The sequence below is a fragment of the Ananas comosus genome, linkage group 19, assembly GCF_001540865.1.
Source record: "Ananas comosus cultivar F153 linkage group 19, ASM154086v1, whole genome shotgun sequence".
In the NCBI taxonomy this organism is placed as follows: domain Eukaryota; kingdom Viridiplantae; phylum Streptophyta; class Magnoliopsida; order Poales; family Bromeliaceae; genus Ananas; species Ananas comosus.
Genome location: NC_033639.1, coordinates 840,704 through 855,617, shown reverse-complemented (window position 1 = coordinate 855,617; position 14,914 = coordinate 840,704). Strand labels below are relative to the sequence as shown.

At 35.2% G+C, this 14,914-nt stretch overlaps 2 protein-coding genes across 2 annotated transcripts; one reads left to right on the top strand and one right to left on the bottom strand.

The window, feature by feature from the left end:
• Positions 2,388-5,738, top strand: LOC109724717 (chaperone protein dnaJ 6-like). The gene is made up of 8 exons (XM_020253635.1): positions 2,388-2,546; positions 3,913-4,011; positions 4,098-4,199; positions 4,300-4,359; positions 4,452-4,558; positions 4,671-4,753; positions 4,991-5,081; positions 5,187-5,738. Exons 1-8 carry the CDS (start codon positions 2,415-2,417, stop codon positions 5,392-5,394), a joined length of 882 nt encoding a protein of 293 aa, XP_020109224.1. The 5' UTR covers positions 2,388-2,414; the 3' UTR covers positions 5,395-5,738.
• LOC109724716 lies at positions 6,518-13,963 on the bottom strand. The gene is made up of 12 exons (XM_020253634.1): positions 12,637-13,963; positions 11,708-11,910; positions 11,350-11,547; positions 10,684-10,755; positions 10,330-10,425; positions 9,928-10,007; positions 9,760-9,835; positions 9,392-9,602; positions 8,784-8,980; positions 8,436-8,541; positions 7,659-7,748; positions 6,518-7,534 (listed from the first exon to the last, which is right to left on the bottom strand). The coding sequence occupies exons 1-12, from the start codon at positions 13,163-13,165 to the stop codon at positions 6,801-6,803; spliced, it is 2,592 nt and encodes an 863-aa protein (XP_020109223.1). The 5' UTR covers positions 13,166-13,963; the 3' UTR covers positions 6,518-6,800.

The window sequence follows — 14,914 nt, the reverse complement described above, 5'->3', positions numbered from 1 at the left end:
ATTTTTTTTTATTTTTAATCGATATAAATTTACAATTAATTTCAAAAATTATAAGTCTAAAACTGTCTTCTCCTATAAAATATTATTCGCAGGGGCATTTCATATATTACTAACTTAAAGCCCTTTGCCTACTTGCCTGTAGAACTTGGCACCTTGGTATCAACCATCAAATCACCTTGCCACTTTACTGTAGGAATTTGGGATTAGAGTACACCTCCGGCCATTACTGCGAGATCGATTCGTAAATAAAAAAATAAACTAAAAAGCATAACAAAGAAGTAAGAGTCAAAAATAAAAAAAAACAAAAGAAACGAGAAGAAAGAGCAATGCTTGCATAAAATATAATCAAAATATAGGAGGCTTTAAAAAAATATAAGAAAAAATATAGGAAATAAATTATATATTAGTGCACAAAAGTGAGGTTAAAACTTAGCGTTATAGTACAATAAAATTACAACTAATTAATTTGAGATTAAAAACAAATCCATTACTTAGTTAAGCAAGAAAATATATAATTAAATTAGAAGTTAAAGTCACTCTCTTATATTGGTATAAGTGATGTAATCTATCTTTTTTATATTTTAATTTATATTCAGACGACAAAGTTTAAAGACGTTTATATTTTGTTTATTTATAAATTTTATTTGAGAAAATATACTTAAATATTAATATTTTAAATTGCGTATGGTAAATTAAAAATGCTTCGACCAAAAATATTTGGATATTATTTAAAAAATTTTTAAATTGAAATTGATTATTCATCAGATATAATATGCATTTGAAGTTTAAAATAAAATTAAATAAAAAAGTTACAGTTTTTTAGTTATAAACTATTTAACAGTATCTAACCGTTAAAATTCGTCGTTCTTATTATCCACCTTTCTACATCTAGATTTCAGATCAGGTCAATAATATTTTGACATTAATAAATCTGAATGTATCATTTGCTTTACAGTTTTAGTCTTAATAATTTCATGTAACTTTTTGCCAACTATTTATTAAATAAATATATTTAAACGCCATATAATCTCTTTTATTTTATGTAAGTTTATATCTATGCATATATATAAGATCAAAATTTATGTTTATATCATATAATTTATAATTAATTTAAAATTTTGATTAACATTAAATCTAGTACTAAATTAGTGTGAAAAGAAAATCATTAAAATAAATAAAAAAAAATTGGCAGCCCAGCTCCATCCGCTGGCCTTCCTTCCGCGCACATACTCTGGCAAAATAGAACTTAATTCAATTAAATAAAAGAAGCAGAAAATTAAATTACAATTAGCATAAAAATAAAAAAGTAAAATAATGAACTGTATGGTATAATCGCGTAAAATAAAATAATAAAATATTAAACCAAAGTAAAAATAAAAAATCAAAGAATAAAAGATACAAATCAAAAAAAAAACAGCCTAAAATAGTATAAAAATAAAATATAACAATAATAAAAATATTAAATAATAAATTATATTCAAGCAGCAGTAAAATTGAAATTAAAATCAAGTATTACTTTTTAATTCGAAGCAAATTAGATCTAATAAAGTGAACTAAAACATACGGAACTTCAACTTTAAGTAATACGATAATAAGTTAAATTCGAGAATAGTCTCACTTTTATATATTTGAAACTCGTAACTTGGGCGTTTATGAATTATAATTTTGAGAAAAAACTTATTAAGATATATCGTAAAATTTTAGCATATCTAATTTTTAAATTAAACTCGACCAATCTATTATTTGGTATTTCTAAAAATTTTAAGTATAACATTAATATCTCATCAGACGATTATATGACATTAAGTTGATATTAAAAAATAAAATAAATAAGATAATAGACTGTATATAAGGACTTATAAACTATTGAAGGATAATCTCTCCAATCTTTCAAAATTATTTTATTATTTAATACTCATATGTTTAGATTTAAGGGCTCATATATATTTGACTTAAAATTTAATACGTCGTGGCGTGCGAGGGAGGGTATGTGGGTGGAGGTGCTGAATTTCTCAATTAATTTTTAAAAGATAAAAATTTAACTTAAACTCCAATCTATCTTTTATTTTTTATTATACAATCTATATCTGAGTGATCAATATTATAATATTAAAATTTATATCTGCTATATACAATCTAAACTATTTGAAATTTACGTATAAAAAATTATATATTTTAAATTTTCGTAAAGAGTAAGAAGAATTGGATTGGATTTATAAAAAGCCCCAATCTCTGTGACTATATTGATGAGAAAAAAGAAAAAAAAATTAAAAAAAAAAAAAATGGCCCATCCCTTGGGGTTGGGCCCCACCCCACTCCCCTCTCGGCCACGTCACTGTGGACTGGGAATCATTATATACAATACAATAGATAGATAGATTTATTATAATATATTCTATTTATTATTGGCGAAAATGGGGCGAAAAAAGAAAACTAGGGTTAGGGTTTCCGACGCCGACGCCGATGCCGAGGACGAAGGCGGCGCCGGAGAGATCCCCTACGCAGCCGCCCTCGGCGGCGACGCCGAGGGGAAGAGCTTGTACGAGGTGAGTTTGCTTCGAATCCAATATTTTGCCCGCTTTTTGCCATTTTGGGATCGTTGGATCTCGAATTAGGGTTCGGAATAATCGAGTGCGATATGATGCTAGGGTTTTTTTGCTTTTTTTTTTTTTTATTTGGTTGAAGGGAAGAGCTTGGACGAGGTGGGTTGGGTTTGCTTTGAATCCCTTTTTTTTTTTTGGCCCCTTTTTTGCCTTTTTGTGATCGTTGGGATGTCGAATTAGGGTTCGTCAATTTCCTTTTAAGCCCCGATTTAGTGGTAGTTGGGAATAATCGAGTGCGATATCATTTGTTTTTTTTTAAAATTTGGTTGAATAGGGATCTCAAATTAGGGTTCGACAATTTCCTTTTAAGCTCTGGTTTAGTGGGAGCTGGGAGTTATCGAGTGCGATATGATGATAGGGTTTTGCTTTTTTTTTTTTTAAATTTTATTTGGTTGAATAGGGGGGGTTTGGGCTTCAAATTTGTGGAGAATGGGTGTTCCTTATATTAAGGATTTTAGTAAAAATCCAATTTTGATTTTTTTTTTTAAGCCCTAATTAGGTCGTAGTTGTTGTTGTTTAGTAGAAAGATCAGTAGGAGGAAAATATTTGATTGTTCAATAAAATACTAGTTTTTTTTTATTTGGTTTTTCTGTTTTGAGGTTAGGGTTTCAATTTGTTGGACGATGGGTGTTTGTTCCATCAATTAATTGGTTGAAGTATTTGTATTGTTGTTTCATTTAAGAAAAAAAAATCCAAATTTGATCTGCGATTTTAGGGAAACGCTAATTTTGTTTGGTGGAAGTATGCAATAGGGGTTAAATCATGTTTTCAGAAACAAAAAAAAATGTTAGTGATAATGTCACGAGATCCCCTCAACTGTAGGACATTTTGAAATAGGCACACCCCCTCGACTTCAATTTAATTTTTATATTTAAATATTTTTATTTGAGTTGCTCCATCTAACTAAGTAGGGTATTTTGTTAAATTTGATTGTCTAATTAGCTATTAGTTGTTGATTGTATCAATAAACTATAGTTTCATTTGTTAAAAAGTGATTGCAATCATAAGATTTAACAGAGTTGTTTTGAAAAAAAAAAAAAGCGCGCGCGCGCACACACACACACACTAAGGTGATATAATGAGACGGTGTGTATTATTAAAACTAAAATTGGAGATTTTGATCTTCTAATTCTTATGCTCGACCCAAATGGTACTCTTCTTTTTTCCAGTTATCCTTGAATTGTAGTTTTAGAAAGTGAGGTATCAGGTATTTCACATCTTTGCTTGGCAAATACTGCAGTAATTATGGCTTTAAAGTTGAGTGTAAGTATCATTGAAGATATTGCTTTTTATTTTTACGGGGGTATAGATCCTTGGCGTAGAGAGATCAGCATCTCAACAAGAAATAAAGAAAGCATACCACAAGTTGGCTTTGCGTCTGCACCCCGATAAGAACCCAGGCGATGAGGTAACATTTATAACACCTACTCTCATTTGTTTTACAAAGAGGACCCTCTAAACATCACCTAAACCTGAGCTTTTGCGTTGCATCAGGAAGCTAAAGAGAAATTTCAGCTGTTGCAAAAGGTGATATCTATTCTTGGAGATGAGGAAAAAAGGGCATTATATGATCAAACTGGTATTGCTGATGACGACGTAAGTAGTTTAAAATAACTTACAAAAGTTTATTTGCAAAATAGTTGTTCTAATTTCCCTCTCTATTTATTCTGCTATGTAAATTTTCCAAACTTATCAGGCATTGGTCGGCAAAGCTGCAGAAAATCTCCAAGAATTTTTTAGGTCAATGTATAAGCGAGTACGTCAATAATCAAATTCATCATTTTCTGAATTTTAGCCTACGACTTTTCCTATACATATCTATCAGAAGCGTTTTTCTATTATATGTAGGTCACAGAGGCTGATATTGAAGAGTTCGAAGCTAACTACAGAGGGTCAGATTCAGAAAAGAAGGATCTTAAAGACCTCTATATAAAATTGAAGGGCGATATGAACAGGTAGGCGAAGATTAGGGGCAAAATCATAGTTGGAGTGAAATACTTTCGCTGTACCCCTTAAAAAGGAATAAAAAAAGAGGAAGTCTTTAACCTCTAACTGTTTGCTTGTCAGGCTTTTTTGTTCTATGATTTGTTCTGACCCGAAATTGGATTCACACCGCTTTAAGGATATAATTGACGAGGCAATAGAAGATGGTATGTCATTTTTCATGCGACAACCTTTTATATCTTATCCATTCTTTAGTAAAAATATTTTAAGTTTTATTTTGTTTAGCATCTTCTAACTCCAAAGTGCCTATAATATTTATGTGATTTTCTATTGCAACCATTCGAAATGACATTAATTCCCTTTTCCTTCATAATTTTACAGTGTATATAGTAGTATTATTAGAACGAAGGTGCCGATAATTTTCCCTGTATTTTTCGTGCTAGGTGAATTGAAGTCAACTAAAGCTTACGCGAAATGGGCGAAGCGAGTTTCTCAAATGGAGCCTCCCACTGATCCTCTAAAGAGGCGAGTGAAGTGAGTGCTTCTCTTTTTCTAGACTATGTTCACCAAATCATCAATCAGCTTTTCTTATGAGCTTACTATTCATTTATTTGTTTTTTATTCTTGGAATCTTCATAGGTCAAAGAAGAAGCAAAAAGAAACCGAAGATTTGGCATTAGCAATCATGCAGCGGAGAACCCAGAGGAAAGAGCAATTTGATTCCATCATTTCTTCTATCATGGGAAAGCACGATGCGGACGCTTCTTCAGAACCCACAGAAGAAGAGTTTCAGAAGGTGCAGCAAAGGATTGAAAGCAACAGGCAGTCGAAAAGGCGTAAAAGATAAACCTTCAGTATAAATCTTAGCAGTAGCGATAGTAAGCATCATCTAAAAGCAGGAAAAAAGAGATGTAATCATTTGCAGTAAACCGAACCCTACTGTGTGGAAGTCTTTTGTCTGCTCTAGAGAGAAAAAAAAAGAAAAAAAAAGAAGAGAAAAAGATGTTGCTTTTGGTAAATCAAATGTCTGTTCCTCTTTATAGCGTTTCTATTGACAAACCTGCAAATGCATCGCATTAGCGCGAGAGCTCTTTGATTGTACAAATTGTATCTCATTAGCATTTTTCTATCCTAAATTTTGGAATCTAGATTACATTGAATGAATGCTAACCGACCTTGTGGACTTGAATCTGAATGTTGTATATTTCTTTAGTTGGGTTCTTATACAGTAAGATTTCTTTGTGAAAAACAAGTTTTTGATTTTTCTCATCTCTGGTTTGCGATTATATGGGGAGGGCTTGCAGGTTCTTAACTTCACTGGATTGTTTTGGGGCAAAATAGCTTTTATCATGTGAATCTCAAAACTGAGTTTATTACTTCGTCTTTCTCCGAAGTGAGCAATATTTAAATTCTGAACTTTTTTTTTTTTTTTCGGTTTGAATTTGAAAAGAATTTGCTGCTTTGCGTCTTTCTGTTTTTACAGTTATTGCAGTCCAAGGTTCAAGAGCTCCCGCTCCCGAGTTGCTGTAAAGTAAAAAGCTTTTGTGCAAATATATTAGGCCTTGAAACTTTGGTCATTATTGGTGAAGGAATGTTCAAAGAAATAATAAACAACATGATTTAACTCTTAAATTGTGTTTCCACCGTTTGTTATAACTTTATTTATTTATTTATTTTTTGTATCTTTATTTCAAACTCCTCGATTGAATGCTCCCATCATCGAAAATAATGCGAATGTACAATGATTCTGTATAACTTTTAGTGTGTATATATATAGTAGATGGTAAAAGCATAATGTTTAACTGAATTTGAATTTGACCTCGAATTGAAACATGGTCGCGAAGTCATTTGTACGCTCTCAGGAGGAATCAAATATTTGATTTTTTTTTTTCTTTTGTCTATCCTAAAAGGAGCTCTACTGATTTTGGCAGATAATCACATTAAGCACACACAAGCAAAAAGATAACCCATCAAAGCAATACTTTTTACAACACTTTCTCGAAAGAAATCGCATGTTTATTTCATTCAATACATGAGCTTATCATGCTTCGAATCGAAGTTCTTATTCTGCACAAAATGAGGAGAAATAAGCCACCTAAAAACGGACTTAAATACAGCTAACGAAAGCACTAAACTAAAGCGAAATCGTGAGATTTCGATTATGTACACCAAGCAAATTCAAAAGAAAAAAAAAAAAAAAAATCGCCGTCAGCGACTTATTCTTAGATCCTAACATCTCTCTCCACACTTTCCTCAAGCACCCAGATTGAAGTAGACTGTATAACTCTCATCCCTCAGGCTCATCAGTGGCTGCAGCAAGAAATTCCGCTTCGCACCCTTCGCCGCAAAGCTAATCGGATGGTATGATCTCAGCCCATCGACAATAACAAAACTCGCCGCTCTACTGAATTCCGCACCGTCTTTCAAACTTCCTCGGCATTGAACTTGAACCTTCGTCCCGTTGGAAGAACCCGCTCCGCCGTGCACGAAGCACCCCGGCTTGCTCCCTAGCTCCAGCGAAACCGAATTGGGGTTCCCATCCAATCCTTGAACCAAATGAAACACCGTGTCCGGGCCTTTCGTCCTCGAGATTGCGAGGCTGTTGGTGACCACCATTCCCGGAAGATCAAACGGTTCGATCATCACGTAGCTTCCCAATTTAGGGCTATTTACTATGGACCGCCGGCCCTTCGAATCTAGAGTGTAGATTCGGAACGTTGCATGGACCTCAGAGTCGGTGCCGGGTTCGGGTTGGCGTTCCAATGTGAGGGAAGTGTTTGAGTAGGTGACGAACAAGGTGTTGCTGTTGTCGGACGGTTGGGTGAGAGTGGAAAGCTGAGAATTGTATGAAGATGGGACGGGGGTTATCCAATCGGAAATACCGCTGTAATTCCCCGCGTTTACATCCCAATCGCCGGTTGAGAGGCCGGCAAGAAGGTACGGGCCATATAAGATTGCTTGAATCAACGCATATTCGGGTCGATCATCTGTCGAAAACCAAAGAAAAACAATTACCTAAACGAAATTTAGAAAATAATCAGTCTTTATTTATATATAGAACAACTACTTTTCGTTCATGGAATGAAAAACTTATATGTAGAGTTTACGAACCTTTTATGGCTTCTGTCCTCAAACTGAGGGGAAATTGAAGGTCCAAAGTATCACCTGAAGCCCAGTTTTTGGTGACCGAGAGGAAATCACCTGCAAGTGGCAAAGAGAAAAATCTATGACTTCCGCTGCAGAGGAAAAAAAGGAGAAATGAGATTTTGAGCGTCGAAAGCAGAAGAAGCTCCAATTTGATGCTTCGCGTTTTGTTGCAGAAAGAAGGAAGCTGTCGAGGGTATCTCAATATAGTGCTTCTAATAGCACTAATCAAACAACACTTCAATCAGACGACACTAAACTCTACAAAAGGGGCAAAAAGGCCCTTTAATGAGTTTCCAAAACATTATTCAATATTATTCTTGCATATATACCCCTTGAGATACTTATATTTGCAGCTATACCCTTGGGCCTATATATATTTGGACCTATAAAACCTTGGCAATAACTTTTATTTGTGGTATAACTCTTTGCTCATACCACATTTCAGTGCCAAAAGCTCTTAAGCAGAGGGGCATGCACAGAAATATTGGCTATTTCTCACAGAATAGGGGTAGCTATTAATTTTAGTGGCGCATATGCAAATAGAGGCTAATCCTAAGAATATATGCAGATAATGTAACTTCCTATGGGGATATATGGTACATATACGTGAAAAAATGCAGCCTTCATTTTATTTTGTGTGAATGTTACAGAATGAAAACCTGCACACTACATAGATTTAAGGCAAGAAATGAGACCTGCACAGCAGAAAAAGATACATGTCAAAGAAAGGACCAAACTTACCTGGATTAGTAAGATCTAAACTTTGAGCATTCAAAGCAGCCTTCGCGCCACTTCGAGATGTCCAAGATGGTATTCTCACATTCAATGTCGAAGACGGATTGTTCCCCTGCAATTGCGAGACACGGTACGACAAATTAACTCTTTTGGAGCATACACTCAGATAAAAGATCTTCAACACCCATTGCACACAAAATGAAAAAAAAAGGAAAAGAGCTATATTCACGAAGATTTCATCAATTTGCCGCCCTCTCCAGTGTTCCATTGTGCAAAATATCCACCGCTTCGCTCACAGGTTTAATAGAGGTAGCATAGTCTCACAATCCACACAGTAGGATAAATAGGCTTTACCTCATTTGCAGAAACAGTGAGTGTAACTTGAAGAAATGGCTCCGACGAGCTAACTGGCTTTACTTCTTGAGTGAGAGAAATCCCTCGGGCTTTCCAATTAAAAGTACTTGGGATAAATTGTATGATATAAAGCCCGGGCGTACTTCCCTTCTCCTCAAAGTAAATAGAATCTCCTAGCTTTGAGAATGACTCGATTCCTGCGGAGTAAAGATAATGTCAAAAGAGCGTGCTTAAGTTGGATGTCGGTTTGCATATATGAAACGAATAGGGACGCCAACAATGTAAAACTAATAGCGCACAATCATTCTAGTCATCAATCTACGGCCAAATTAACTCTATATATTAGAATGCCCCTCAAAAAGTTTTGATTCTCACAAAAAATACCATCATCTTAAATTCGGGAATCGCCACTTTCATGGGGGGTACTTGATTTTACAGTTAAAAAAAGGCTTTGGAAAGAAGGGTGGTTTTGCAAGATTTAAGGGTATATACAAAAGCAACTACGATTTTAAGGGCACATATGAATATTTAGATATACTATTTTACCTAAATTAAAGCCAAAAATTGTGCCTAAAAGGAATAAAAGCTCTAAGGAAATGTTTCGTTACCTGTCCCGTAACAGCACCAGAATGACTCATTCGTTGTTCCCCAACCATGATAGCTGCGTGCCTTCGACTGCCCTGATCCCAGAGGAAGCATATAGATCATAATTCCAGGTTCCCTTCCTCGTTGGATGCTAAGGACGCCATTTATGAGGGCTCTCTCGTAGTAATCGGCATATGCAATTTCCTTCGTCCATCTAAATAAGTGGCGAGAGACCTGCGTAGATACGAGCAATGTAAAAAAAAGAGTAATAAAGTTCTTAATAATTTACTGTTAAGAAAGATAGAGATTTTTATTCTCACCCAATATCTACACCATGTTGGAATTTTCTTACATTGCGTTCAAAAACAATTCTAAAAATTTTTTCACCAACCTTAAGCATATTGTAAGTAGTGCAAGATTCTTCATTCTCTGTGTGCAAGGTGTCGGCTAAACGTTTTGGATCGGACCTGTACGAAAAATAGATGCCACATCCAGTTGATAAAAAGGATGAAATGTAATTTAATTTCCTAAAAGGAAGCTTCATTAATAATACAATTACCAAAATTCACTGATGGAGGTTCCACCGGTTGCATACGCATGGGACGAATTCACAATGTCCATAAAGAATGTTCCGATTTCCTGAGCGAATTAATGGCACAATCAGATTCATCCAATTTCGCTACTAAAGAGTCTAAATAATCAAACATTTGTTTTAAATACAAAAATAATAATAACAAAAGAGACATGCTCATTAGTGCTCATTAGGGTATTTTTGTACGAAAATGCATTTTCAAGGGACATACATGAAAATTCATGCTTCACAGAGCTATATATTTAAATATCTGATTGTGCACGGCTATAAAAGCAAAGGTGCAGTAAGGTTTTCTTATTCTATAATAGAACAAAGCATTATGTGACCAAACAAAATAAGACGACGAAAATGTATGTACTAATATTTTACCTTGTAAAGCGGATCACCAGTAATCTCATATCGCATTTGTGCACCGACCACGACTGGGATGTGCGTGTTGGTATGGAACCCAGAAAGACTATCAGCCTGAAATTTTAAAAAAAAGGTGAAAAATCTACCTTTGAACGGTTTAAAAAACAGAAACATATATTTGGATAGCCAACTAAAAGATAAAAAACAGGAAAAATCTATTGCAACGTTTTGAATACCAAAAAATTAGAATTTTGAAAAGTATAACCCATTTATATTCATAGAGTTACCATTTGTTTATTGAATAGAGTTCATACCAACATACATACACAAATAAGTAGAAATTTCATTCGATTGAATGAATTTATTTTTCACCTGAACAGCAAGCAATCCAAGAAAGCACGGCTTGTCAAAAAGATGTGCCAGGATCAAATGCTTCTCGTCTTTCTGCATAAACCCATCAAAAAGCATTTAGAAATCCCATATGAAACAAGACTACAAAGAGGAAACGAAAGATAAAAACTAAAACCTCCCATCTTGGCACGCCAAACCTAAATAATAATTCCAAAATGCGTCCATGAATGAAGATAATTCTAAAATCTAATTATTTATCACAAGGATTTAAGTGCCGTGGTACGGGATCATGCCAAGAACTTGCTAGCACAATGTGTGCCGTGCCGTGTGTGTTGGTCCCAAAAATACCTATGTGCCGACACACTATGATATGAAATATTTGTTATCTTTAGCATTAATATATTCTAATTGCTTATCATATGTACTTATCAAATCTTTTGCACTTTATTGAGGTAACTATTTATTCAATGAAAAGAGGCCTTTGAGCCTTGCCATCGGCACAGGAGCCATATCATGCTGATATTCTGTTAGCACAATATAGCACGATCGGCACGGCCCACGCCGATGGGCACAATATAGCACAGTCGGCACGGCCCACGCGAATGGGCACTTAAATCCGTGACTTGTCAGCTAAATTGTCGCAAAAGAGAAAGTTAATCGCTTAAAAGATCAAAGAAAGAAGCTTACTGTTAGAGTATAGAGCCTATAAAGAACATCATTCATTCCACCAGTTTCTTCGTTGAGGGACGTCCAATGCCTCTCTATAGTGTACTTCTGTAGGACATTCTTCACGCGATTCCCAAAGTACTCGGCCATCCAAACCACCATTTCCAAACCTTTCGAGTTCCCAGCAAACGTATACTGATCGAGCAGGCCTGCCATAATCTGTTGAAACATCAATATTAACTTATTATTCAAATAAAAAGTAATAGCCAAAAGGTAAAAGTAGGTTTGTTTGTGAAGTCGGGGAAAAAAAGGATTTAATGAGTTTTGCAAAAGAAACTCATTTTATTACTAATGATGATCTAGCATGTAAAGCACCTACCTTGTGTATGGTGTAATATGGTGCCCAAACATACTTCACGGCTTCAAAGCGGTCGAATAATTCGGTCGGGAAAGCAGAAAGATATCCCGTGCCCATTTGTTTCTGGCAATCATAGAGCGCATCGACCACTGACGTCATTTTGCCGTAGAGAGTATCGTTATGCGTACTAGCCCACATGAGTGCGCTCGCGCTCATGTAGTGCCCTGCAAACGCAACAAGAGAACATCGACTTGATTTTACATCACAGTAAGACGGGAAATTCAGAGAGTAATAAAGATTTTGCCCAGTAAACAAAGCAAGAATGAATGTTAACATCACAAAAGGACCCACCCGCAAAAATTAAAAGGGTTGGGGCTGAAGTGGAAAACGGTACAACTAAAGTACTAAACCATAAAATAAAATTAGTATAAGTAGGCCAAAATATTTTGAACATCTCTATTCTGAAGAGAAAATGATCGTTTCAAAATATTCCTGTGCTAAATAGTCTAAATTTCACTATACATAGATAACAACATGGAGAGAAATTAATACAACTAGAGATAATATTTTGTCGCTCAAAACAAAAGTCATGAAAGGAGAGTCGAAGAAGACAAAGGCGGCTCAGTTTGTCGTGCGATAGAATTATACAAAATCTTTCATAATTCCCTTTTACGTGTTCGGAAAATATTAAAATACTCTTAACTCAAGCAATATCTCAAATTTGATAGATAAAAACCATTGACTTGAATCTGCATAAATAAACATAAATAACACTCATCCTAAACTATGAATATGCCAAAACAACAATAGTGAAGTGATTTATGCACAATTATAAAGTTGTTAGTAGTTCAAGATTCCAACTTGTATGCGCCCTGCAGAGAAAATAAATCAGAAAAAGGATTCTGAAACTGAATCAACAACTATTCAATACTAATTGAGCGACTACTGACCTACAAAATGCCCTCTAAGCTCAACATCGGCTGCCTCCCACCCTCCGTAGGGTTTGCCGGGCGCCGGCAAACCGGACTGGTTACGGAAATTATGCACCAACCGATCCACATCCAGCGACAACAAATACTCCAAGTTCGTTTGCTGCGCTCTCCCATAAATCGAATCCGGATCGATCCTCACATCATTGAGCGAAACTTCCGACAAGAAGTTCCCTCCTTGCCACGAATCGATGGCGCCTGAACTCTTGATGCTTCTGTAAAGCATCAACCAGTCGAGTTCTCCGACCGGGGCCTCCTTGTTCAGGAGTTTCCTCGGCATCAAATCCATCCACGTGGATTCGTCGGTCGGGGTTAGATGGTAGTGCGAGAGCATTTCCGATTTCCAGTGTTCATCGGTGGTGGTCGTAAGCTGGTACCGGACGGAGTGCGACGAAAGCTGCGTCGGAGTATTTGTGCATTCCTTTGCACAAACATTAACAAATGTCGCAAATAAAAAGAGAACAAGGAAACAAAACCATTTGGGTGCCATTTGAAGAAACTAAAAGAACACTAAGAAGAACACCAAAAGATGCGATTTTTGTTCCTTTTTTGGATCTGAAGTGGCATAAAAAGAGAAAAATTGGAACTTTATGGGATCAAAGTACGCAACTAATGATAAGAGGTTAAAAGGACACTAAGAACAACCAAAATATGTGATTTTTTTTTTTCTTTTTACGGATCTAAAGTGGCATAGAAGAGAAACCCACAGGATAAATAACAAAACCAAATTGGACAAAAAAAATGAAAAATTTGTGGAATCTGAGAGAAGAACCCACCCAATAGAACAGAGAAATATGAATCAAATAAGAATCTACCAATCTATATAAGCATTAACCAAAGGAAACACCCAAAGAAGCTTCTTTTACAGCGCAAAGCGACACTTCACGGAAACCTATCCTTCAAAGGAACCTCAAAAAATTTGAAATAAACCCCAAATGGTGGGGTGGTGAAAGAGATGTGCAAAGGGTGATCTGGGGCTTTGTCTTATACCAAAATCCACCCCCCACAAAACCCCAAAGGGGGAGGGTGTTGGGGGTGGGGCCTCAGAGGTTCCCGTGAACGCAAAGAGGGGGATCTTCGAGGGGAAGAGAACAAATTGAGCTCACGGGGGATGGGGGGGTCGCTTATATTTATAGCGGACTCCAAAAGCGCTTCCTCTCGCAGCAGCTGATGATGATGACGCCCTGCTCCGGCCATGGAGAGGGTGGTGGGGTTTTGAAGGGGATTTGGGGGAGGAGAAAGCGATGGATCGCACAACGATCGCCATTGGAGACGCGATAGCGATCGCGAATCGGGCGAATCGGTTGAGGTAAAATTGGGGAGTTAGGGTTTCAAAAAAGTTTAAAATAGCAAAAAAAAAAAAAAAAAAAAAAAAAAAAGGGAAAAAAATATACTTTTGAATGGAGTTAATTATTAATTAATTAAAATCTTAAAAGGGGTTTAAGGGGGTTTTGGGAGAAATGAAGAAGACACCCTCAGCTATGAGAAATTTTGAAAGCCGTCCCTCAACTTTTTCTTATAATTAATTAAGTTGTTTGACAAAAATGTGTCGGAACTCCTTGTAGTTTAGGCGCTGTTTTGAATTGCGAAAAAAGTTGCGTTACATGAGATGAGACAATTTATTTTCTATATTAATATTGTATTTCGTATTTTTTAATGAGTCGATTATAATATATTTTTTACTGTACTATGAAAAAACATAGAAAATATCTCTATATATTTTTAGGCTAAATTATATAAAATTCTTTTGTCAAAATTCGGTTTTTTATTTTTCCTCCTGTCATTTCAAAACATATACTTTGTCTTCTTGTAAAATAAAAAATAGTTACAGGAGTACGGTGTAAACTGTGATGACAAAATGACCATTTTGTCCCTCATCATTTTTGGCAACAAGAGAAAAAACTGAGAACATTTTTTGACATAAAAAATATATAATAATATTTATAATGAAACCCTAACGGACCACAACGGCAAAGATGAAGTGAACATTTTTTATTTTATAAGAGAGTAAAGTATAGGTTTTTAAATAACAGGGGAGAAAGTAAAAAATTGGATTTTGACAGAGAATATTTTATGTAATTTAGCTATATTTTTATCCTAACTTTATACCAAACGGGTCTTTATCTATTTATATCTATATCTATATCTATATCTATATCCATATCTATACTATATATAAAAGCATATAAAAATTTCGACAATAACAGATGGAATCGAAAAAAGAATAAAAAAATATTCT